This window comes from Leptopilina heterotoma, unplaced genomic scaffold, assembly GCF_015476425.1.
Source record: "Leptopilina heterotoma isolate Lh14 unplaced genomic scaffold, ASM1547642v1 Lhet_228, whole genome shotgun sequence".
Taxonomy (NCBI): Eukaryota; Metazoa; Arthropoda; class Insecta; order Hymenoptera; family Figitidae; genus Leptopilina; species Leptopilina heterotoma.
This window is the reverse complement of record NW_025110946.1, coordinates 667,501-690,442: the sequence shown is the minus strand read 5'-3', so window position 1 is coordinate 690,442 and position 22,942 is coordinate 667,501. Positions and strand designations below refer to the sequence as shown.

At 28.9% G+C, this 22,942-nt stretch overlaps 3 protein-coding genes across 6 annotated transcripts in view; 1 reads left to right on the top strand and 2 right to left on the bottom strand.

Moving 5' to 3' along the window:
* Positions 1-9: 9 nt before the first annotated feature.
* On the bottom strand, positions 10-18,061 carry LOC122502353 (sequestosome-1). Its single transcript, XM_043612369.1, has 3 exons — positions 17,602-18,061; positions 8,653-9,737; positions 10-544 (listed from the first exon to the last, which is right to left on the bottom strand). The coding sequence occupies exons 1-3, from the start codon at positions 17,783-17,785 to the stop codon at positions 299-301; spliced, it is 1,515 nt and encodes a 504-aa protein (XP_043468304.1). The 5' UTR covers positions 17,786-18,061; the 3' UTR covers positions 10-298.
* Positions 18,062-18,885: 824 nt separating this feature from the next.
* LOC122502428 lies at positions 18,886-20,643 on the top strand. The gene is made up of 2 exons (XM_043612474.1): positions 18,886-19,120; positions 19,865-20,643. Exon 2 carries the CDS (start codon positions 19,868-19,870, stop codon positions 20,288-20,290), a length of 423 nt encoding a protein of 140 aa, XP_043468409.1. The 5' UTR covers positions 18,886-19,120; positions 19,865-19,867; the 3' UTR covers positions 20,291-20,643.
* The window catches only part of LOC122502425 (poly(U)-binding-splicing factor half pint), a 23,582-nt gene continuing 20,966 nt past the window's right edge, over positions 20,327-22,942 (bottom strand). For all 4 annotated transcript variants that reach the window (XM_043612467.1, XM_043612465.1, XM_043612469.1 and 1 more), the window contains 2 exons: positions 20,993-21,398; positions 20,327-20,921 (listed from right to left, as the gene is read on the bottom strand). In XM_043612467.1, the coding sequence (XP_043468402.1) occupies positions 20,812-20,921; positions 20,993-21,398 (516 nt within the window). In that variant the 3' untranslated portion in view covers positions 20,327-20,811. The remainder of the gene's footprint in view (positions 20,922-20,992; positions 21,399-22,942) is intronic.

The following is a 22,942-nucleotide window of genomic DNA, read 5'->3' as shown; positions in this document are numbered from 1 at the left end:
ACTAAGGCATTTTTTTCTCCACATTTATTTATTTATTGATACCCACTGGACACTGTAAATAGTACAGTCACCAAGAATGAATAGAATGAACAGTTTATATTTAGTAGACAGAGACTAAAGTAATTTCTACTTTTAAGTTTTTTCTAATATCAATGCGTTCGCATCTTTATGAATTATTGCATATAATAACAATTCTAGAATGGAATGCGAATTCGTCTTGTAAATGATTTCCCTCTCTAAGCATAACAATATAATTGAAGATTTAAATGAAAAAACAACCCATAAACTAAAAAAATCTTTAACGACGTATAGGCGCCAAAATATCCAGAGCTTTGCTAATATCACCTTCTTTGGTAACCAAAAGGTGAGTCAACCATCCTCCTTCATTTGAAAATCCCATTTCCATCATTGTCTCAATAGCACGTTGAATTTTTGGATTTGAATGGAATGGAACTTTACCTTCTTTCGGCAATGGCGGATAAAGTGGTTTGTCAGGTGATGTTGAGGAATCTTTTGATGTGACTGGAGAAGCACTTGGCTGTGACTGAAAGAGAATCGCGTGCTAGATTATTAATTAAAGTTGAAAATAGAAAGCTTACTTTTCTTATAATTATAACAAGCATCTCAGTACCTTTTTTCCTCAAAAAAGGTGAAAAGGGGAATTTATTTGTTTATACAAGTTGCATATGGGGCATTCCACGCCAAGTCGGACACCTTTTGACTTTTGCATCTCCGATTTTTTTCAAATATTTTTTTTCTTTTAGTGCTGGTTGAAAGGAACTTCCATGATTTTTTTCAAATTTTTTCATGAAGTAATTTAAGAGATCTGGGTTTTTGAAAAATCACGTTTTTTACATAAATTTTTTTTTTAAATGCTTATAACTCGGACAAAAATTGATCAAATTGGACGTTCGATATATGAAAATTTTTGTTTTTACACGTAGTTTTTGATAAAAATATTAAAAAAAAATTTTTTTTTAATTTACCAAAAAAATTTTAAATTTTAAAAATAAAATTTAATTTTTAAGAATGTATGTATCGATCGATTTTTTTCAAAATTTTTTGTAAGAAACTGGTACTAAATTAAGAATTTTTAATCCTTGTCTGATTGTGGGCAAACGATGGGATCTATTTATTTTGTAATTTTTAATTTTTGTATACGCAGTGAAAACGGTAGGTAGCCAAATGCGTAACTTGACATTTGACCAAATCACGCAAATTTTTCAAACCAAAACTGTTTTCAGACTGAGTCTCTCCGAACTTAACCTTCTTACTGTTTAAAAAAGTGATTTGATCAAATTGCAAGTTAGGCATTTGGCTACCTACCGTTTTACAAAAATTAAAAATTTCAAAATAAATAGATCCTATCGTTTGCCCACAATCAGACAAGGATTAAAAATTCTTAATTTAGTACCAGTTTCTTACAAAAAATTTTGAAAAAAATCGATCGATACATACATTCTTAAAAATTAAATTTTATTTTTAAAATTTAAAATTTTTTTGGTAAATTAAAAAAAAATTTTTTTTAAATATTTTTATCAAAAACTACGTGTAAAAACAAAAATTTTCATATATCGAACGTCCAATTTGATCAATTTTTGTCCGAGTTATAAGCATTTAAAAAAAAAATTTATGTAAAAAACGTGATTTTTCAAAAACCCAGATCTCTTAAATTACTTCATGAAAAAATTTGAAAAAAATAATGGAAGTTCCTTTCAACCAGCACTTAAAAAAAAAAAATATTTGAAAAAAATCGGAGATGCAAAAGTCAAAAGGTGTCCGACTTGGCGTGGAATGCCCCATATATAAGTCAAATTTTTTATCATATAGCTTCCATAACGATTCGATTTTAATCAAAGTTGCCACAAAAATTTTATTTTGTTTTTCCCTGATTTCCAGACAAAATTTTGACTTTTTACCTAAAGAATATTCTGCGATTCACTCTAAAAATGATTAGCTACTCAAATAAAAGGTTTTATTACATTTATTTACGAATTTCTTTAACTGTAAAATTAGGTACCTGGACAAAAAGTCCAAACCAAAAAGTCCAAGACAAAAAGTCCACAGTCAATGAAATCCAAAAAAAAATTTTGAAAATTGTTTATGTTGGATTTTTTAGATTGGATTTTATGTCTTGGTCAAAATGTCCAAAGTAAAAGTAAAAAGTCCAAAATTGAAAAAATTCCAAAAAAATATAAGCAATGTGAAATTGTCATTTTTATTTATGCGGTTGTCTTTTCTTTAATCTTCTGTCAATTTCTCTTTCTCGTTCACATTTATTCAAAATTTTCAAAATTATAATCTGTTTGGAACCACTATCACTCAGTACTTCAGGGAACTGCTCGTACCAACAATGCCTCGGAAGGGTGGCATAATAGATTTCAAATTTTAGTCGGACGAAGTCATCCAAGCCTGTATCACTTTCTCAAAGACTTACAAAAGGAACAAGCCGATGTGGAGTACATGTTAAGAGACCTAAACTTGGGAAAAGGAGTAAAAAATTTGCCGCCTGGAAAGCAAAGACGTCTAGACGAACAAATTTTGAATATAGTAAAAACTTACGAAGAGTACTCACAGGAGGAGAAAGAATTAGAATATATCAAATTACTTGGTCACCATATTCACATGTAAATGTGAATTTAGTTCTGACAGTCGGCTATGCCAAAAGTCATTTAAGAAGAAAAAAAAAAAAAAAGATGTAAATGTGAATACAAACGGAATAAATTTAAGAGTCTTCTCATCCTCAAAATTGGTTTGATTTATTTTTTTTATTTCATTTGGATTTTTTTACTTTGGACATTTTCTCTTTGGATTTTTTGTACTTTGGATTTTTTTTCTTGGATGTTTTGGTGTGGATATTTTGGATTGGACTTTTTGTCCTATATTCGTAAAATTATTCGAAAACAGCAATAACTTCTTTTTTCAAAAAATATTTAATCATTATTTTTTTCCATAGGAATTCAAATTTTCAAAACATTCAAATTCAAATCTTTTTGAAATTTAACAATTTTTGAGAATATTATTCTAAAACATGAAGAAAGTGATAAGATCATTATTTTTTACTATAAAAAATATTTTTACTGTAACTTCTTCAAAATTATTTTCATCATTTCAATTGAATTATTATTTTCTTGAATTTTTAACTAAAATTCTTCATTAAATCAATTATTTACAATAAATTTTTTGAAAAATTCTGAGAATTTTCAATTCAATTAAATATTTATTTAAAAATAAGAACTTCGAATAATTTGAATTAAACTTTTTGAAAAAATTAATTCTACAGAATTTTTAGTTAAAAATATGAAAAATTCAGATTTTCAAAGATTTCAATTTGAAACTTTTTCAAAATTCAATTATTTCTAAGAATTCACGCTATAATGCTTTTAATATTCAATTATTATGTAAAATTTTAACTGAAATTAACTTTTAAATTAATTTCTATTAGAAAATTCTACTAGAATTCAATTATTTAAATACAAAAATTAATACATAATTCATATTGAATAATTGAATGTTTCTTAATATTGAATTCTCATAAAGAAATTTATCAACAAATTTTTAAATAATTAAATTCTTACGACAAATTTCAATAAATTTTTTTTTAAATAATTACATTTTCCAGGTATTTGATTAAAATTGTACAAATTATAATTGAAATTCTGCGATGAGTTTGATTATTTATGAAAAAGAAAATAATGGAATTATTGCGAAGAAATTAATTTATAAAAAATTTGTCAGTAATAGAATTCTTGTAAAATTATTTTATTATTTATGAAAATAATTGAATTTCGAAGAAGAATTTTATTATTTATAAAGAAAATTGGAATTTTGACGGGAATTTTTGAATATAATTGAATTTTTACGAAGAAATTTATTATTTTTAAAAGTATTTGAATTTTTGCAATTATTTGAAACTTCTCCAAAATAAAAATTTTTTTTAGTGTTTTTAACTAAAAAAACCTCGATTTTGAAATTTTTTGCAAAAATTTAAGTTCTTTAGAATTTCTAATTAAATTCATTCAAAATTGAAACTTTATAAAATTTAAAATTAATATCTTTGCAAGTTTATCTATTTATGAAAATTGTAAACGAAACTATTTTAAAATTCAATTAATTTTGAAATGTATAAATAAAATTATTGATTAAGGCGATTTCAGGCTTGGAAGTCTAGTAGCAGGTCAAAAAAAAGTGTGAAAAAGTAGCATTTTGGAAGAAAAAAGTGTCCTCTAAATTGAAAAAAAGTAGCAAAAAGTAGCATATTAAAAATGAAGTAAAATTAGTTTTTTAAGTAAGAAAATTAAGTGAATATATGTTGTTGTCCAAAAAATTGAAAGAAAAAAATACTAAAAATAGGAATTCACAAAATATTTTTAAATTTTGATTTATAAACATAAAACATGAAAATATAATAGCTTTTTTGTCGATATTTTACATTGGAAAGTTTTATTTACATAATGAAATGTAATTGTTAATAATACTGAAATGAGATCTTTCATAAGAATTTGTTTTTTAATAACAGGCTCATAATTTTGAGAAGTTAAATTGACACCTTCTTTCTCCTTATTATTTTTTAAAAAACTATCAATTACTTTTTATCAGCCATCTAATTTTTAAAAATGAAACGTAAACATTTTTTAGTAATTTACTAATAACAACTATCAAAATGGAAAAAATGGATTGTTTATAGTCATATAAATTTTTTTAATTTTAGAATCCACATAGCCATAATTTTGTACAATAATAAATTATGAGCAATTTAATTCCAATAAAAAAAATTATAATTTTTTTTCTAGATAGATCTTAAATCTTTATAAATGATTTTTTTATTATTGAACAACCGACTTTAAACACTGTATTATTGAAAATACAATTAATATTTTTAAATTTGACATAAAGTTTGTAAACATAATATAATAAATAATCACGTTAAATAAATATTATTTTGGATTTTTAATCAAACAATTTATATAACCAAAAGAATTAAATTTTCATTCTTAATTGATTTTTTCTATACTTGATGAAACTTTTATAAAGTCAAAAAAGGTATTACTATTAAATTATATAGTGAAAAATGAAAAATTTAGTTTTTAATTTTTTTAAGAAGCTTAAAGAATAATAAAATTAGATACGAAAAATTCGAAACGTTAAAAATTTGTAATTTAATAAACATCCACTATTAGTAATTATTATAATATATTATAATCACGCGTCCAATAATAAATTTAATTCATTTGGCGGGTTTTTTGAAATCTACGAAATTCACCAAAAAAACTAAAATTCTTGAATTCTGTAAATTTTTTTTACATTTTTTGGAAAAAAGTAGCATTTAGTACACTGAAAAAAATACATGAGACATTTTCAACTACATCCCCTTAGTAGAGTAAAAAGTAATAAAACGAACTACTTTTTTAGTTAGTCTGGCTACTTTTGATACTTATTTTAACTGTTTTATGTTGTTAAAAATTATTAATTAAATTAATGTAATTTTATAGTTAACTTTGTAACTGCAGGTATGTTACAGAAATGACTACAGAAAGTAGTAGATTCTACTACTTAAAGTAGTTCGATAGACTAATTTTGTAGTAGTTTTTACTTCTTCTAGGAGTTGAATTATTTTCCATGTAATTTATGTTATAGATTTTTATAGAAGATTATCAACTGTGAGAAGTTGTAAATGCAACTACTTTAAGTAGTAAAATTAACTACAGTTATCAGTTGAACTGTGTCAGGAATGCCTTTAAGTATTAAGCAACTCATTGAAGCGGGCGAGCGTGGTTAGGTGGTTGGGTTATCGGTTTACAAATGTTAGGGTCGAGCGTTCAACTCCCGACGTTTAGAGATTTTTCTCCGTTAGGTATATAGACATTAAATAAATAAGGTATAGGTAAACAAAAGTGGGTAGGGGGAAATATAAAAAAATACAACTCGATAATATTTATAATAAATTATAAATAATTTTATTTTACCATTTTCAGTAGTTGTCTTTATTACTGAGTTATCTTAGTAACTTTAACTACATATCAGCAGTTAATTCTACTGCAAAACTGTCATTGGTTCCTATTTAACTAAGAAAAGTAGTTAATGCAACTGTATTATCACTTCATTCAACTACATATCTGATAATTAATGTAAGTTCAAAATTATCTTTGGGGACTTATTGAACTAAGGAAAGTAGTTAAAAAGTAGTCAAATCTACTAAGAATTTTTTTCAGTGTAGCTTTTTGCCAAAATAAGTAGCAAAAAGTAGCTTTTTGACAAAATAAGTAGCAAAAAGTAGGCTTGACCAAAAAAAGTGTCAAAAAAGTGGAAAAGTGTGTCACTTCGAAGCCTGCGATTTGAACCTTGATGACGTCACGGTTTGTTCAAAGCATTAAGGCGCTCTCACAGCTAGTAGGCAGCATATAAATTTGAATTTACTGTCTCTTTCACTCTAATTGATTTTCTCTCTTACTCCAATTACTGCCTGCGCAGGCAGGCAGAGCTGTGAGAGCTCCATTAGTTTTAAATCTGTGACGTCATCAAGGTTCAAATCGCCTTAAATAATTTCTAAGTTATAATTTTATGATAGTTCTTCGAGAATTAAGTTATTTAAATAGAAATTATTATCAGAAATGGAAAAAATTGAATGTTCTGTTTTAGAATTTTTGCTTTTTTAGAAAAAACTATTAATAATAATATTTTAATTATTTGAATGTTGATTAATGTTGAGTTATTGATTTGACTTTGTCGATATTTCGGGCGGACGCCATTTTTATATCGATAGTATCGACCGTTGTCGATACTGACTTTACTTCACTTTACATTATCATTACTTAAGTCCAACGCACAATAGGTTCGCGAAAGTCGTTCGCGAACGAGACGCATGAGATAGACAAGGACACAAATATATCTCTGTCCTTTTCTAACTCATGCTTTGCGTTCGCGAGCGAACGACTTTCGCGAATCTATTGTGCTTAGGCCTTTAAGGCCAACGCAGAATAGATCTGTAACCGGAACCGCAATCGTAAGCGTAACCGTAAGAATGAGTTAAAGAAGGATAGGTATATTGTTTATCCTTCTCTAACTCATTCTTACGCTTACGGTTACGATTGCGGTTCCGGTTACAGATCTATTCTGCGTTGGCCTTTACTTCTCTCCGACGCCAAAAAAAGTATTCGTACGTCGTGTATTCCTTAAGGAGAGTCCAGAATAGAGTCGAAGTCGGTATGAATGCGCTGATGCTAACGCGCTCCTCCTATGTATTCCATATGGACGAGCGCGTTACTATCAGCGCGTTCGACTCTATTCTGGACACTGGACTCTCCTTTAAATACTAATATTATATATAAAGAGTACTGTTGTGTATCATTAAGATTGTTATTTAGAGTCAGTGATATATAAAGATTATTAAACACGGAAAAAAAAAGTTCACGAATCTCTCGTGAACTAGTATATCACTTTTGGATGGGACACAAAATTCTTGAAAATCAACAAACACAGTTCGTCAAAATTTCATCAACTCCTTCACTAGAAACATAGTACTGTTTCCGAACTTTTCGTCAAAGTTAACGAAAAATTCGTGAACTTTTAAAAAATGCTAAAAACAAGAAAAAATAATTTCCAGACACTACTTTTTTTATAGTATTTCACTTTATTTGATAACTTGACGCCTATTACGCATCCAACTACACAGAATACACAATTTTATCGCCATTAAAATTCGTAATTCGCTTCACGGGATTCGAACCTAGTACCTATACCCTATAACATAATATTTCTAACAACTAACCGCCACGGCTAAATCTAGATACACTGTCCTTCGACAAACGAAACGATTAGCTTTGTCTGCTGTAAAACTCAGGACCGTGCAAAGTAGAAAAAGTCCCTTATCGTAACTTTTAATTCATTTTATGAATTATTTGTTTCACAAAGGAAATTAGCAAACAAAAATATTCACTAAGTAATAAAAAACACTGATTCTAAATAATAACTTTCATCAAAGAATTTTCCCGAATGTAAACACCGATGACACCGACTGAATGATGAATGCTTGATCAGCCATATTTGATGCGCATACTACTGAAACTCGCGAGTTCACGATTTTTTCGTCAACTTGTACCTCTACTTTTGACGAACTACTCTTCCTTAACAGTTCATCAAAAATTCATTAACTTTGTTTCAGTTTTTCGTTGACGTTCGCCATTTCTAATCAAAAGTGAATGAAAATTTTGAAATTTTGTGTCCCATCCAAAAGTGATATACTAGTTCACGACAGATTCGTGAACTTTTTTTTCCGTAAAGAGTTATTTAGTGATTTATTACTATAAAATCAACAACCTCCTACAATTAATTATTTTCCTAGAGGTCTGCATTCTGTTGAACGAACCACCTTATAATTTATAAAATTCTTTACGATTTCTATATTATTTAAATCACTGACATAAAAAAAACATTTATATTATGTTGAGGTGTTAATAATTTAAATCAGAAATAAAACACACTGAATTCTATAACATTGAGTCTAAATTTTATGACTACACTTTGAAAAAGATTTCAAAAAAAGAAAAAATTGTTTATTTTTTTTCTTAGAAAAAGGTGAAAAAGGTGATAAAATTGAAATAAGGGGCCAAAAGGGGACCAACTGTGATGCTTGTTATAATTTTAATTAATTACCGATTCTGCAGGAGGGACCTCTGAAACTGAAGGTGCACGAGACGAGCTTGGAGATGAATTTGTAGTTGTTGGTGGACTATCATTTTCATTCAATAGAGTCCACCCCTCTGGTTCAGGTGTATTCTTCTCTAGAGTTAAATTTTCAATCGTCTTTTTTATTTCTGCAATCGAAGCAATTGGTTCATTAGCTTTTGAAGTAGCTGGCTCCTTTACTGTCTGTCTGTCTTCCATTTCACTCTGATTTTCTTCGATTGACGCCTCCTTTGACGGCGATTCATCAGCACTCGATGATGTACTGGGCATATTTTTTGCATCAATACCGTCAGTTTTATTCTCCTGCTGTTGTTTTGTATTGTTTTTCAAAGGAACATTAACATCAATTCCAAGTGGATCCAAAAATTGTGTAATATGTTCACCTATATTTTGGGCAATTTGTTCGCCAATATTTTTTAAAAATTCAATATTCGTTTCAGAAATTCTACGAAATTGTGAAGATGATGATTCTTGTTGTTGTTGTTGCTTTTGAGTTTGAGTTTGAGTTTGGTCGGTTGATTTCTCTTGTGCACATTCTTTTGCTGTAGTATTTGGAGATGAATTATTGTGATCGTAAACAAACGCACCTAAAAGATCTGTCCAGGGGAAATTATTGCCACAATGACGTGAGCGTGATTCGAATTTACAACTTTTGGGACATTCCTTTGTATTATCGGTAGAATTGCCATTGTATTTATTCATTCGACGTCCAAAATGTCTGATGTAGCGATTTTTTGAATATGGCATTGGAATTGGCAAACGGAGCATACAGTGCTCGGGATGAAGTGATTGTCCCTCACATTCCTTGCAGAGATCGTAATCGGGACATTGAATGCATTTGTAACGAAAACCGTAGACACTTTTGTCGCATCCGTCACACGTGACGCCATCGTGACGAACGCCTTCCTCAGGTGCTGTCGCTTGTGTTCCTTGTTGCTCGTACTCAGAATAAAGTGTCAAATAAAACTTTCTCACCATTGCCCCATGAGTTTCGAGAAGTGCAATTTGTAGTTCTTCATCACTTGAAATCACAATATTATCTCCATCGCAATCTGCAATAAAGTTTATTATTATTATAAAAAGAACTTGTTGCAAATATAAAAAATCAGGGTGTCTACTATTTTCGTTCAACAAAATTCCCGGTTTTTTCCCGGGTTTTATTCTCATCAAATTTAAATTTATTTCATTTCGAACATAAATACATCTACAAATGGCTTCCAACATTTTTAGAGTTTTTATGAAGTTAAATTCTTTTGACCAGATTCTTTAAATTTTTTGAAAATAATGTTTTTTTAAGAATTTTAATTAAAAATTTGAAAAATAATTGAATTAAACAAAGAATTTTTTCAATTTTTTAAAATAATCTTGTCTGTTTATAATTATAATTGCAAATTTGATTAATTCAATTTTATTAAAATGTATTGATATTAATAAATTTAATTTTTGCAAAAAATTTTATTACTTTTGAAAATAATTGAATTGTTTTTTAGAATTTTATGGAAAGAGTGACGCTAAATTTAGCCCATTTTTCGGACCGCGAATTTTTCAATCAAACATATTCTAAAATGCGCCGTAAAAAGGGATATTAATTTCATAACCATTTTGAAGGGAGCATATCCTTTGTTTTTTGGATATAGTGTTAAAATGGGGGTTTAGAGGGGTTACAAGGGGTTAAAATACCAAAAATTAAATATGCTCAGATTCGCTGGAAACTGGTTACTCGGGGGTTTTCGGGGTCGCTGATTACGAATCCAATATCAGTTTTTCAAAATTCAAAATGGCGGATCCAATATGGCGGACAACTTTTTCTAAAATTGCTCAGATTCGCTTGAAACTAATTACTCAGGGGTTTTTGGGGTCGCTGATTACGAATCCAATATCAGTTTTTCAAAATTCAAAATGGCGGATCCAATATGGCGGACAAGATTTTAAAAAATTGCTTGAATTCGCTTAAAATTGGTTACTCAGGGGTTTTTGGGGTCGCTGATTACGAATCCAATATCAGTTTTTCAAAATCTAAAATGGCGGATCCAATATGGCGGATAATTTTTTTAAAAATCACATCTTATTGCTTGAAACTTGTTACTCAGGGGTTTTTGGGGTTGCTGATTACGAATCCAATATTAGTTTTTCAAAATTCAAAATGGCGGATCCAATATGGCGGATAATTTTTTAAAAAATTGATCAGATTTGCTTGAAACTGGTTACGTTGGGTTTTTTTTGCCTTTTTTTGTTATTTATGTTCCTTTGTTTTTTATTGACATTTCAGAAACGCTAAGTTATTGACAATATTAAAATAACGTGGAACAAAAGTTTTTTTATGTTTATTTTTGCAATGAGTGATATGGTTTTGGCTGCCTAACGCTGAATGAAATTTTTTGCGATTGCTGACATAAATCTGGTTTTTTTAAAAATATCGTATGCACAAATTACCACATAGTGTAATTTATTAAATTAAATACATATAAAAATAAATATTTTATTAATTGTTATAAATGAAATATTATTATAATAAGTATGATTATATAATAAATATTCCATAATTACCACTGCCAAACCGTTTGGTATTGTTTGCTTTTACCAACTGTAAGATTGGCAGTACTGGAATCAAACAAAGGTAACTAGCATGACAACTAGCAGTCAGGTGATGTGTGAACAAACCTTAATATTCTATTCCTTTCGTGCCCTGCAATAAAACGAACCATTCTTTCCGAGCCCTGTCTAGGAAAAGTGGGTGAATTGTTTCGTGGGGACTCTTGCGTGTGAATCAGCCTTAACGTGGCTCCGCTTAACATGTGTTTCACTAACATAACCTAACTGATGTGTTCTTTTGTATAACCAATTCAACTTAAAGTCTTAACCAGAAGTTTTGGTTTTCTTTCTTTCTTTTTTTTGGTATTCCTTTCCATGTAAAGCATAATGCCTTTCATTTCTTGTCTTGGTTGCGAAAAACAAAAGAAAAAAAAAGAAGATAAGTTTTATTCCCTAAATGACATACCGTTGAATGTTATCAATAACATAAGAAAAGGTAATGGAACCAAACGAAAATTAGATGAACTAAGTGATATTCCAGAAAACAGCAAAATATGCAAACCTTGTTACGTATTAAGCAGTCAATCAGACATCCTGAACTTTGATAATAATCAAGATAATGATCCAGATTTATCTGTTTGGCGTAAAGGTATCAATTCTCATACGCCATGCTCATTTGGTTGTAAAAACCCTTGCAATTTAATGTCAATTCCAAAAGTTATTCGAGATGAACTACTCACAGAGTACAAATTCGTGACCAAATTCAATGCTCGTATGTGCAGCGAGCATGTTGGAATTTTAAACTACTGGACACTTGTAAAGCAAATCTCCCAAGAATTAAATGCTGAAGAGCAAAAAGAAGCTAGTGATCTCATTTTTGAATGCTATCAATGTTTGAGAGGTAAGAAAAAAATGATATTTGATATAGATAACCTGGATTCTTTTGACAACGATACATTTAAAAGCTGGTTCGCTTACGATAAAGAACAATTCCAGCTTATATGCAGTTATTGTAAGACATGTAAGCCTAAACATGTTGCTTCTTTCTTATGTAAATTACAAACTGCTTTGTCCAATGAGCAATTATCATTTCTATTTGGTGTTTCGAGGCAATCTATTACAAATTATATGACACTAGCAAGAGAGGATCTTTTAGAGAATTTAGTGCCACAGTTTATCAACAATAACGATCGTTCAGTATTTATTGATCATACCACAAATATGTCAAAAATATTATTCGACATTCCCGAAAATAAAGCATGTACTGTATTCGATGCTACTTATCGTCTTGCACAGAAATCAGCTAATTTTGCAGGTCAGAAACAGTTGTGGAGCGAGCAGAAAAAAATGCCGCTAGTTTAACCCATGGTAGGCTGTTCACCTGATGGATATGTTCTTTTCGTATTGGGACCATTTGATGCAACGCATAATGATGCAACCATATTAGAAGACTGCTTTTAACGATACCCAAATGAATTAAGTACAATTTATGAAGGTGATACCATGTTAGTTGACAGAGGCTTTCGCGACGTTTTAGGCTTTCTAACTAACAATAAAAAATTAAATGTTAAATGCCCAGGGCTTGGTCAACTTTCTACTGAAGAAGCAAATGCTTCGCGATGTGTAACCAAATGTCGCTGGGTGATAAAACAACTTTTTGGTCGTTGGAAAAAGAAATTCAAAATCTTCTCTTTACCAGCTCATAATGCAACTTTAATGCACGATTTTCAATCTCTGCTTATATCATTCGCACTCCTGAATTTATTTCACAAACCAATTCTGAGTGATACAATGCATACGGATGTAGCACAAATTCTAAAATCACGATTGAACGTTCCAAATCGTTTACTACTTATTGTAAAAGAATTTAATCTTTCTCAACTCCGAGCACCGTTTCTCCAAGTTGAATATTATTTATTAGATAATGAAGAGAATAATCGACAAATCGGATTTCCAGAACTTTCAATGGATGACCTTTATTATTTAAGTCTTGGACCTTATCAAATTAGAAATGCTGCTTCTTACTACACAGAACATCAAAAAGAAGGACTGTTTTTAGTGCAGAAGTTTAATCCCAATCGAAGACATCCATCTGCTGCTGTAAACTATGAAAATTATGGAATAGTTGTTGAACAACCAAACCTTATTAACCCCTTGACTGTGGATGACGTGTATACACATCATGGCCCGAACAAGAAAACATCTTAACGTATATTCGCAAAAATTTTTACTCGGGGGTTTTTGGGGTCGCTGATCACGATTCTGAAGTCAGATTTTCAAAATAAATAATTTTTCATCCAAAATGGCCGCCAAAAATTTTGAAAAATTTCAAAAGTGGATAAATTCTTTTAAAAATTCTTACTCGGGGATTTTTGGGGTCGCTGATCACGATTCTGAAGTCATATTTTCAGAATACATAATTTTTCATCCAAAATGGCCGCCAAAAATTTTGACAAATTTCAAAAGTGGATAAATTCTTTTAATAATTCTTACCATTTAAACTTTGAAAAGCTAATAACAGATTCGTAATCAGCGACCCCAAAAACCACCGAATAACGAATTTTAAGCGTATCGAATGAATTTTTCAAAATCGTGACCGCTATTTGGAATCCGCCATTTTGAATTTTAAAAAACTAATGTCAGATTCGTAATCAGCGACCACGAAAACCCCCGAGTAACGATTTTTAAGCGAATCCAATGAATTTTTCAAAATCGTGTCCGCCATTTTGGATCCGCCATTTTGAATTTTTGAAAACTAACACCGGAATCGTAATCAGCGACCCCAGAATCCCCTTAGTACCTATTGTCATGAAAATTTATTTACAAGAAGATCTTACACATTTTGGGACCATTTTGTTATATTTTAGCTACACACTGAAGGGGTTAAAGCTTACATGAAATCTCGCTATCGTGGAGGTAAGCATCACTACATTTTTGTTTTAATTGATAAGGCTAAAACTAGCAGAGACGCGATCTGTGAGTATTATTGCACCTGCGAAAGTGGTGCTCGAACTGCAGGTTGTTGCAGTCATGTAATGACAATTGTGTGGTATCTTGGATATGCGCAATACCGTGGAATAAATGTACCTAATCCTGATGTATGCAATATATCTATAACGATTCCTAAAGCAAAAAAGAATTAAATTGATTGATCATTACGCTTGAATTATGATCCTTTACTACAAAAATTATCTAAGTCACGTTTATTTTTTTACATTTTATTATATTTTAAGGATGCATGTATTTTAAAAAAATGTTTTCAATGTGTGTAGAACAGATTATCTTTATTGAATATATGTTATTTTCGTCGCATTCGTAATTTACGTTGTAAATAATTAAAATGTATTTTTATATAATTAATAATAAATGTTCATATGTAAGGCTTACTTTAGTTTTTAATAATTCTTTGTATAATTTAATCTAACAAAAATTACACATTCTTTTTATATTTTTTAAAATAATTCGGTGTTCTCTTGTAATTAAGAAAACTAAAGAGACAACAAAGTCATTAAAATTTAAGAACTTTCGAGTAGGATATTTCTAGCGAATCCGAGTACTTTAAAAAAATTGTCCGCCATTTAAAATTTTGAGAAACTGACATCGGATTCGTAATCAAAGATCCCGAAAACCCCTGAGTAACCAGTTTCAAGCAAATCTGATCAATTTTTTAAAAAATTATCCGCCATATTGGATCCGCCATTTTGAATTTTGAAAAACTGATATTGGATTCGTAATCAGCAACCCCAAAAACCCCTGAGTAACAAGTTTCAAGCAATAAGATGTGATTTTTAAAAAAATTATCCGCCATATTGGATCCGCCATTTTAGATTTTGAAAAACTGATATTGGATTCGTAATCAGCGACCCCAAAAACCCCTGAGTAACCAATTTTAAGCGAATTCAAGCAAATTTTTTAAAATCTTGTCCGCCATATTGGATCCGCCATTTTGAATTTTGAAAAACTGATATTGGATTCGTAATCAGCGACCCCAAAAACCCCTGAGTAATTAGTTTCAAGCGAATCTGAGCAATTTTAGAAAAAGTCGTTTGCCATATTGGATCCGCCATTTTGAATTTTGAAAAACTGATATTGGATTCGTAATCAGCGACCCCGAAAACCCCCGAGTAACCAGTTTCCAGCGAATCTGAGCATATTTAATTTTTGGTATTTTAACCCCTTGTAACCCCTCTAAACCCCCATTTTAACACTATATCCAAAAAACAAAGGATATGCTCCCTTCAAAATGGTTATGAAATTAATATCCCTTTTTACGGCGCATTTTAGAATATGTTTGATTGAAAAATTCGCGGTCCGAAAAATGGGCTAAAAAACAGGTGTTTTTAGCGTCACTCTTTATGAAAATAATTGAATTCTTGTGAAGAATATATTTTTAAAATAATATTCAAAAGAATATAGTAAATCTGAGGAAATTTATTATTTATGGAAATAATTGAATTCTTGAGAAGAATTTTTTTACAGTTTCTAGAAATAATTAAATTCTTTCATTCGACGAATTTTAATAAAAATTTTAAGAATAATAACATTTTTCGAGGAATTCGATTAAAATTGTATAAAAAATAATTGAAATTCTGCAATGAGTTTTACTATTTGTGTAAATAATTGAATATATTGCGAAGAAATTTTTAAAAATAAAATTATAATTGAGTCGCAGCGTGCAATAATGACAACTACGCTCGGACTGTCTTCCTTAACCCTAATATCTACTTTGAATGCAGTCTCCCTATTGGCCAGATCTAGTCCCCACCGCCGATTTCGAAGTAGATATTCCGATTCGGAAAGACAGCCCGAGCGTAGCTGTTGTTATTGCACGCTGCGGCTCAATTACGGTGACTAACTTCCCTTGATTATTTTCGGAAAATTTAAATAAAATTCTTTTAAAGAATTTAATAATTTTTATTAGAATGTAAAGAAATGTCAATTATTTCAAAAATTTTCAATTGTTTGTTTATAAATATTCAATTGTCTGGAAACAATAGAATTGAAAAATTTTAAAAATCTTATTTTTCAGAATTTTAAAAAAAGACTTTGCGAAAATAATTCAATTTTATTAAGTTAACTAATAAAAATTTTAATTATTAATTTTCGCACTAAGAAACATGAATACATTAGAATGTGACTGTTTATAAAGTTAAATTATTTATCAATTACTAAATTAAAGTACTTTGAAAATTCGATTTGTTAAAAAGTTTTCAATGAAATACTTTAACATTTAGAATTATTTTGAGTTGAATTTCACAAAATTTCTATTAATTCGATAATTTTTTTTTATTTATTTACTATGTTTGAATCAGTGACTGATTTTTTACTATCAAATTAATTATTTTTAACTAATTCAAATTTAGAATAAAAAGCGATTTTTTAAAAACAAATTAAAATAATAAAACTTTTTTTAATTTGGTGAAAAAATTCCCGGTTTGGCATAAAATTCCTGGTTTATTTCCGGTCAAATTAAATTCCCGGCTATTTCCCGGTTAGTAGTCACCCTGAAAAAGATTAAACTTTGTTGTTCTATAAAATAAGAAAAGAAAGTGAAGAATGTTCAATAGTTATCAAATTGTGAGTCATTTAAAATATTTCACTATTTTTAGAAATGACAAATGTTTCATTATTTAATCTAAAAAACAATAGAGAAAAAAATTAGAATTTTCCGAAATAATTTTAATTAAAAAAAATGTTAAGGTTTATTTAGGAAGTGATTCATTATCTTGCATTTTCTATAGATGCGGCGTTTATTATCTCAGCACACAGCTGCTAGCTTATTTAGCTTTATTGCTGTATGTATGAAAATGACGCAATATCCTAAACATTAGCAGCCATGATGACTAAAGTGATTGAGTGATAGTTTTCCAGTAATCTAATAATTACTTTAAAAATTAAAGTAGTCATAAAACTGGATTTATAAAACTACAATTTTCAAGTTGCATAAATAAATTTTTTTTTATTTATCAATTTATTTCCAGTCGAGAAAAAAATTTGTTAATTTATTTGTTAGTTAATATTGATAAGAACTGGAATTGCAAATTATGTCGATTATTGAAAGTCAATAACGATTTTAGGAGGAATAGTTTTAAGCAAAACATATAAATTCATTTAATAATAAATAAGTAATGTACAATCTTCTTCGTACAACTTTAAAAAAATCGAAAAATAAATAAATAAAATGCCCTAATTTTTATAAAACCGTATTTTGAATCTCAGAAAAAAATAATAATAGCAAAAAATGAACTGCTTTTTCTTAATTGCTGCGAAAAAATGTTAATAACACAACATGACCTGCCGCAACATACATATTCAATTTATCTGGCAAAACGTCAACAAAAACAAATATTATGTGCAATACAATAATACTCTACTAATACTAACCTTTCCAGCTGACGGAAAATCGTTTACCACGGATATTGGGAAAAATGGTTTGCAATTTTTCACGTAAATATTGAAAATCAGAAACAATATCGCTGTCAATTCCAAATCTTCTCACTTCAGTTTTTGCCATTGCTGCATTTTCCTTTGTCAAGTAAACTTTGAAGTTCACTATAGTACCAGCCATGATGACAGCTTGCTTTGAGACTTGAGACGTATACGCAAATAGAGAATGTGCCAGTGAATGTCAACTGTTTTCACGTTCACACTTGAATTTTTCGTATATTATTCAATTGAAGCAGCAGCCGATCCACACCGATCAACGTCTCTAAATCTCACAAACAATAATGATTTGTTACGAGAAATTGCAATCCTTTTATACAAGAAGAATGAAATTATTATAATGACGCATCAAATGTTTGCGACTTTGCGTTTACCTTTACAGATATGACAGATCATGTACTTTAAATATTTACGAACGAAACAGCCAGAGGGCACCACTGTCACTTCCGTTTTGTGTCTTTGCTTTTGATTTATTTAAAAAAATATTCAACTTTTTGAAATATTTTTAAGTCATTCATTACTTATCGACCATAAAAAGACTTTGTGCTAAATTTAAGTGTTTCTTCGAACAAGAAGACATGCGTTTTTTTATTATTCATTTAAATTGTAAACATTGTTTTGACTACAATTACACAATTTTTTGGGACCGGATATTATGATAGTTTGGAACCATTTTTGAATGATATGCAAAATTGCAGACTTTCAAATCACGCTATCGCGATAGTTGTTAATATATATATATATATATATATATATATATATATATATATATATATATATATATATATATATATATATATATATATATATATATATATATATATATATATAATGTATCAAAAAGAAGCAAAGAGAATGTTCAAGAAGGTACTAGAAAAATTGTATTAATGTCATGTTGCAACATTTAACGTTATTGAATCAAATTAAATTTATTAATTAAAGTATGACAAATTGAAAGCCATGTTAATTATTTTAGACAAAAAATACTATCTTGTTAAATACCTAAATCTTTTTTTTTTTTAATTTTTTCTTTAAAGATTTTTAATTTTTCAATTAATATGTTTTTCTAATGTAAAGGATGTAAAGACAAATTTTTAAATATTTATTACCCAATTTAAATTTTAAAAATAGGATACAGTTGCTGTACCAACTTCATGCCGGTCATAATAAATATATCAAGAAGTTGAAATATATATATCATATATATAATATATATTTGTAAAACATAACCTCACATAATGTCACATAACCTATATATTTTACCAAAGACAGTTTTGTTTGGCAAATTTAATTCTACGCAATATTCTAGATTGTTGTTATTTCACATACGCAGTTGTTATTGAGTTGTACTTAGTCAATTATGGATTATGGTTTTCTACTGCGTTCATCGATTCAGTGATTTTTAAAATTAAGTTACATAATTATTATTATTGTTTGAAATTGAAATTTATTGCGACAGGTAAAACACGATTCTTTATTATTAGAATTACACTTTTCTATTTATCACAAATTTTTTAATACTTACTTTCATAAAATATAATTACAATTAAAATTAATGTGAATGAGTATAATTTTACTTTTCATACCCAGATAAAAATGATTCGTACGAATTTCGTTCAGAAATCCGACCAAATTCGTACAGAATTCCTATCGAATTCGTATGAAATTACTATTATAGTAAAATTCGTTTGGTGTTTTGAAACGTTTTTTCGCACGAATATTTCAAAAAAAATTTCGCTCGGAAACTCGTATGGAAATTCTTTTGACAATTTGATGGGATTCCGCATGAAATTTCAGCTAAAAATTTATTTCAAAAATTTTCGGCCAAATTTTCATACGAATTTTCCAAAATTAATCCGTTAGTAATTCGCTCGAATTTCGTACGAATTTCGTATGGAAATTTGATCAAAAATTTGTTGAAGAAATTTTTAGCTGATATTTCATGCGGAATTCCATACGAATTTTTACAAATTTTTCATAAATAATTCGTATTAAAAATTCGGGTATTATTCGCACGAATATTCGTGCGAAAAAACGTTTCAAAATATCACACGAATTTTACTAGTAATTTCATACGAATTTGGTCATATTTCTGAACGAAATTCGTACGAATCATTTTTGCCTGGATATTAAGTTACTTGGTTATTTGTCAAATAAAATAATTACTTTATATAAAAGCATTTTTGTCTAATTATCAATTTAGAAAATGGCTCGAAGAGAACGAAGTGTACTCGGTATGATTTTAAGAGATTTTATTTCATCAATCACATCAAAAGCGGGAAAACCGAAGCTAATGGGGGAAGATTTTTACGGAACAAAATATTATGAAACACCTCCAAGAACTGGATCATCTAGAAAAGCCGCGCGACATTTTGAACCAGTTAATAAAGATGATGGTGAACAAGAATTACCTGCCGAATGGGAAGCTTGGTTACGTTATCGTCGACGAGAGGTGCCAACAAAAGAGGAAATTGAAGAAAATTATAAAATAATTTTAATGAAACGCGAAAATGCAGCAAAACTTGCAGAAAAATATGGAGGAACAGAAATTCAAAAGATAGGTCCACCAGAAACTCCCGGAAATTTTCCAGTGTATGAAGAATATCAATCTACGGTAAAAAAGAAGTAGTCTGAATTTTGTAATATAAATTAATAAGACTTTACATTCGTTCAAAAAAATTGTATTTGTCATTAATTACGATGTACAGTTACACGATGTATATATATATATATACGTTGGAATTTCGTATTATGATAATTGTACATATCATTATTTTTTTAATTTACACAAATTTACTGAATTTGTGTAAATTAAATAAATTTACACCGTAAACATATCACTTTTTTTAAAAAATAATATCAATCGATATCTCTTGACGGTATAAATATTCTCAAAAATCGCAACATTTTCAATCGTATTTCAGAATTTCCACTGAAACTAAAAGACTATGCTACTTCAGCAAAAAAAAAAAAAAATTAAAACACAAGTCATTCGAAAAATCGTTACAATTAACATTCATACATTCAGCATTAAAAATTTGCTTTAGCACAAACTGTTTTCAACAATAATACGTATTCTTCCATAGGAGAAAATAGATAAACTCTTAGATCACTGTCAACCGTGACTGATGGTAAAAAAGAAAAGAAAAATCAGCCTGAAAAGTCATTGTTGTCAAATAACGCTTGATCGTAAAGTTCACCTTTCACCATTCTACCACCAAAATAACGTCCATTTAACGAATCTCTTGCTCGTTCAGCTTCTGCGAAGAAAATAAAAAATTACAAAATTGCAAAGTGGTGGAAAAAAGTTTGCGAAGGAAAGTCGACTCACCACTCATTTGGGAAAATGCTACGAATATTTTCACAATAACCTCAGCGTCCTCATCGTCTTCGGATTGTCGTTCATTGTAAATAATGACATGTTCAACAACGCCGAATTTTGAACATTCGTCTTGAATTTCTTCTTGTAGACTCTCATCAACATCTTCGGGTGCAACCATATTTCTTAAAATAACAACTCTGGATTCAACTTTTCTCATTAGCTTTTGCATAACCAAGTGTCTTGCACTCTGTCCTTTAATTGACATATTCTCCTGTTGTTGCAAGGTTTGCGGTTCAGTTTCTTCTAATAATTTCTTTTGTAATTCTTCCTGTTGTTTCTGATGGGCTGCCTGCTCTTGTGCTCGTCTCATTATATCCGTACTTGATGCAGTTAATGAAGCGGTTGTAGGCATTTGCTGAAAATTGAAAATTTAGTATAAAAAACATGGACCACAGTACCTTTTTTCCTAAAAATTCAACATTAACATTGAAATAAATAATTACAGTTGAAACAGGGTTGCCACAAAAATTTAATTTTCTTTTTCCCTGACCCTGCAGAATATACTGATTAATTTCAAAAATTATTAGATACCCAAAAAAAATGTTCTATTACAATTATTAACGAATTTCAATAAGTGTAAAATTATTCGAAAACATCAATAACTTCTCTTTTAAATAAATACTTAATCATTATTATTTTTCTATAGGAATTAAGATTTTCAAATTCAATAACTTATGAGAATTTTATTATAAAACATGAAGAAATTTAAGATGACAGAGTGATAAAATCATTATTTTATATCATAAGAATATAAGAATATTGTAACTATAAATTCAAATTTTCAAAGATTTTAATTTGAACCCTTTTCAAAATTCAATTATTTCTAAAAATTCATGCTAGAATAGAACGGGGTGAAAAAGCCAAGGTGCAAAAAAGCCATTTGACTTTTATTTAAAAACTGTTAAACCGGTTTATCAGCCATTTATAATATAAATACTATTAGGTAATACGCAACTTTTGATTCTAGTTTGGATTTTGTACCTATAGTAATATAGTTTTTATAGTAATTTTAATTTTTGAGTTGTTCTGCGTATAATATTTCGATGAACTTTTCGAACATATTACAATCTGTTTAAGTGAACGGTTAAAAAAGTAAATGTTTGTACATAAGGAGAAAACTATATTACTCAAAACGTATACAATGTTAATTTTTGGAAATTGAACTGAATTTAAAATTTATTTTAGCTTTTAGAATGAAGTTTATGAAGTGGTTTAATTTCTCAATTTCTTTCACTAAACTCTGTGCAACGACTGATATTTTTTTTAATATAATTTTAATTATAGATTATTAAATTATACGATTAACGATACACGACTGAAAATGTTAATAATAATTTGTACAAAGATTGCAGCAATCGACAAATTTGACAAAAAAATTAAAAATATAAAAAATTTTTCAACCCCTGTATATTTTTTAAAAATTGTAAAAAAATTTGAAACTTACATAGGTAATAATCTTTCGAATGGTATATTTGTTCATTTTCTGACATTTGTATTTACAAAAAAATCGTGATTTAAAGATTGGCATGCTTTTGGGCCGTGCGCTTGCAGTCGTACCGACAATTCCCGACGGAAGTGTATAATTTCAAAATAACCGAAAAACGGTTTACCTGGTTACTTCAAAATAACCGAAAAAACGGTTAACCGGTTATTTTATAATAATTATCTGTAACCGGTTAACCGGGATTATAACCGGTTATTTCAATAACCGGAAACCGGTTACAGAATTCAGTAACCGCACAGGCCTAAAATTAATCATAATTATTCATTAAATAATTTCTAAGTAATAATTTTATGATAGTTCTTGAAGAATTAAGTTATTTAAAAAGAAATTATCGTCAGAAATAGAAAAAATTGAAGGTTTTGTATTAGAATTCTTGGCAATTTCATAGTTTATGA

Coding starts and splice junctions, on each gene's coding strand:
- LOC122502428 (XM_043612474.1), top strand. CDS start 19,868: ATGGCTCGAAGAGAACGAAGTGTACTCGGTATGATTTTAAGAGATTTT.
- LOC122502353 (XM_043612369.1), bottom strand. CDS start 17,785: ATGGCTGGTACTATAGTGAACTTCAAAGTTTACTTGACAAAGGAAAAT. Junction 9,738..17,601: donor ATTTTCCGTCAGCTGGAAAG/GTTAGTATTAGT, acceptor ACTTTATTGCAG/ATTGCGATGGAGATAATATT. Junction 545..8,652: donor AGGTCCCTCCTGCAGAATCG/GTAATTAATTAA, acceptor ATTCTCTTTCAG/TCACAGCCAAGTGCTTCTCC.